We start from the raw sequence: 2,119 nt of genomic DNA on the forward strand, positions 1-2,119 counted from the left end.
TGTTATATCTACCTATATTCCTGATCATCTCTCCATAACCCACTCTCTGCATAACTGGGATCACTATGCTTTTGTTCTGTTTGCTATTTATAGAGTATCAAGTTTCCACCCAGGTAAAATGAGCCATTGCCAAAGAGTATCTTGCTTGACCTAGAAATAACATGTCCTTCCTTCATCCTACTTATACCAAGAAGGCCTAAGTAGCTGCCCTATTGTCAAACATGAAATCTTTTGATCGAATTTCCATCCCTAAGAGAGCAGTCTCATCAAGGTTATCTCTCCACAGACTAGTACCCTCAGGGAGCAGACTACAGTACCCCCACCTCAGCCACACTCTCCATGCCTTTGCTTTCTGCTGTGGTATCCTGAGAGACACACCCAAGTGTTGAAGCCAAACCAAAGGACTTTGTACCCAGAGTTAGCTGATATTATCCTCTTAGTGAGACACTTTATTATTATTACTATTATTATTTGAACACAGGCTTGTATTTATTCCAGAGTCCTCAGCCCCTGTGGAGCTCATGCTAGCCTTCAAAATAGGTCCCAGTGAGAGTTACAACCTCCCTGTCAGGCCTAAAAATCAATTCCCTTATTCTAAAACTGTCACAATGCAGTTCATTTTTCTCTGTCAGGAGGGAAATTTATCTCCAAAGCAGTTGATGTTTTCCTTAACACTTCTTTGTCACTTGACCAAATTTACCAAACTCTGTGAGTTCCCGATGCTGGAGACAGGCCTGTTTTTCCTCTTGTCTTGGAGTGCCTTCCTGTCTGCTGAGGCTGCCGGTCTAACAGGTCAGTGCTTCATCCTGCAAAAGAGCTGGAAGTGTGAATAAGTATGTGTGTCTCTGGGTGGACTCCTCGTTGTTCCTGCAATAGGTGAAATGGAGTCTCTAAATATAGGTTTGTGCTTGCATCCTTCCTCCTGGGTACCTGAGGGTGAAAAGATAATGATAACACATATATTTGGTACTCAACAGCTTCACTGAAAGTCTCCAAAATGCCATTTCCTCTTCTGTCCTTGCTGGTTAGTAAAGGATGCTGAAATCTACAAAATACTGATTTATAGAGGTGATGGGTATCTTTAAAAATGGAAATGTTGAAGGAATGTTTGTAAAAAGAGGCTGAGACTTTCCACCAGCTGTTTAAAGCAAGAAACCACATAGGTGGCCTCTGAAGGGGGTGTGCAGTGCACACATCAGTGTCCAAGGTCATTGCATATGCTCTGTGGCAGGTCAGAAAACAAAGAGCTTTAATATGTAGACTTCATACTTTAATATCTCCTATTATAGAAAATCCATATATAGAGTCCTCTGAGGTGGAACAGTTGATAGAGAGAAGGGCATTCCCTAAGGTCCCAAGGGCCATGGATCTTATGATCTGAATTCAGCAATTAGATTACTTTCCTGCAGCAGCCAGGGTTTGCGCTTGGATGGCTGCAATGATTGGGTGCTTTTCCATGTAGAAGAATCACTGTGGCTCCGAGCAAAATGTAAAGCTATTTCTCTCTTTGGCCTAGTTCTTGGCTTCTCCCAGGTTTCAATCGTTGGTCTCTTGCTGCTCACTACACCTTAATTGCCATTCAAACGGTGGGAATCTCCTCTGAAATGTTAACTGGTAACAAGGCATGCCTCCCTGGGTGTTTGCATTTTTAAAGATGGTACTTTAAGGGTAAAGAATAATAAAAGTTGGCATATACTGGAATTATAGCAAGAGCCAGTGCTGAGTAATTGCCTTTCATGGATACTCTCATTAACTTGCAGACCTACTCAAAGTTAGAAACTAACTATATCTTGCTTACTTGGCCCATAAATGCTGAGGCTGGGATTTAAAAGTCGGAAATCTCAGGCATCAAGCATTGCTTCCTTGAATAAATTTCCATCTGTGACCAATCAGGCTATACTTATATCAGATCAAATAGACTTCAAACTAAAAAGGTTAAAGAGATACAGAAGGCCACTACATTATGGTTAAGGGGACAACACAACAAGAAGAAATAACAATCATCAACATATATGCACCAAATGAAGGAGCACCAAAATATATTAGGAAACTACTGTCATCTATGAAAATGTATCTCAGAGAGAATGCATACATAGACTTTAACATGCCACTCTCAACA

At 41.1% G+C, this 2,119-nt stretch overlaps 1 protein-coding gene across 1 annotated transcript in view; it reads left to right on the top strand.

Moving 5' to 3' along the window:
* The window catches only part of SLC9A9 (solute carrier family 9, subfamily A (NHE9, cation proton antiporter 9), member 9), a 525,806-nt gene that overhangs the window by 225,876 nt on the left and 297,811 nt on the right, over positions 1-2,119 (top strand). The window contains exon 7 of the mRNA XM_012724853.1: positions 687-792. Within this exon, the coding sequence (XP_012580307.1) occupies positions 687-792 (106 nt within the window). The remainder of the gene's footprint in view (positions 1-686; positions 793-2,119) is intronic.

This window comes from Condylura cristata, unplaced genomic scaffold (assembly GCF_000260355.1).
Source record: "Condylura cristata isolate star-nosed mole 26May11 unplaced genomic scaffold, ConCri1.0 scaffold00014, whole genome shotgun sequence".
Classification (NCBI taxonomy): Eukaryota; Metazoa; Chordata; class Mammalia; order Eulipotyphla; family Talpidae; genus Condylura; species Condylura cristata.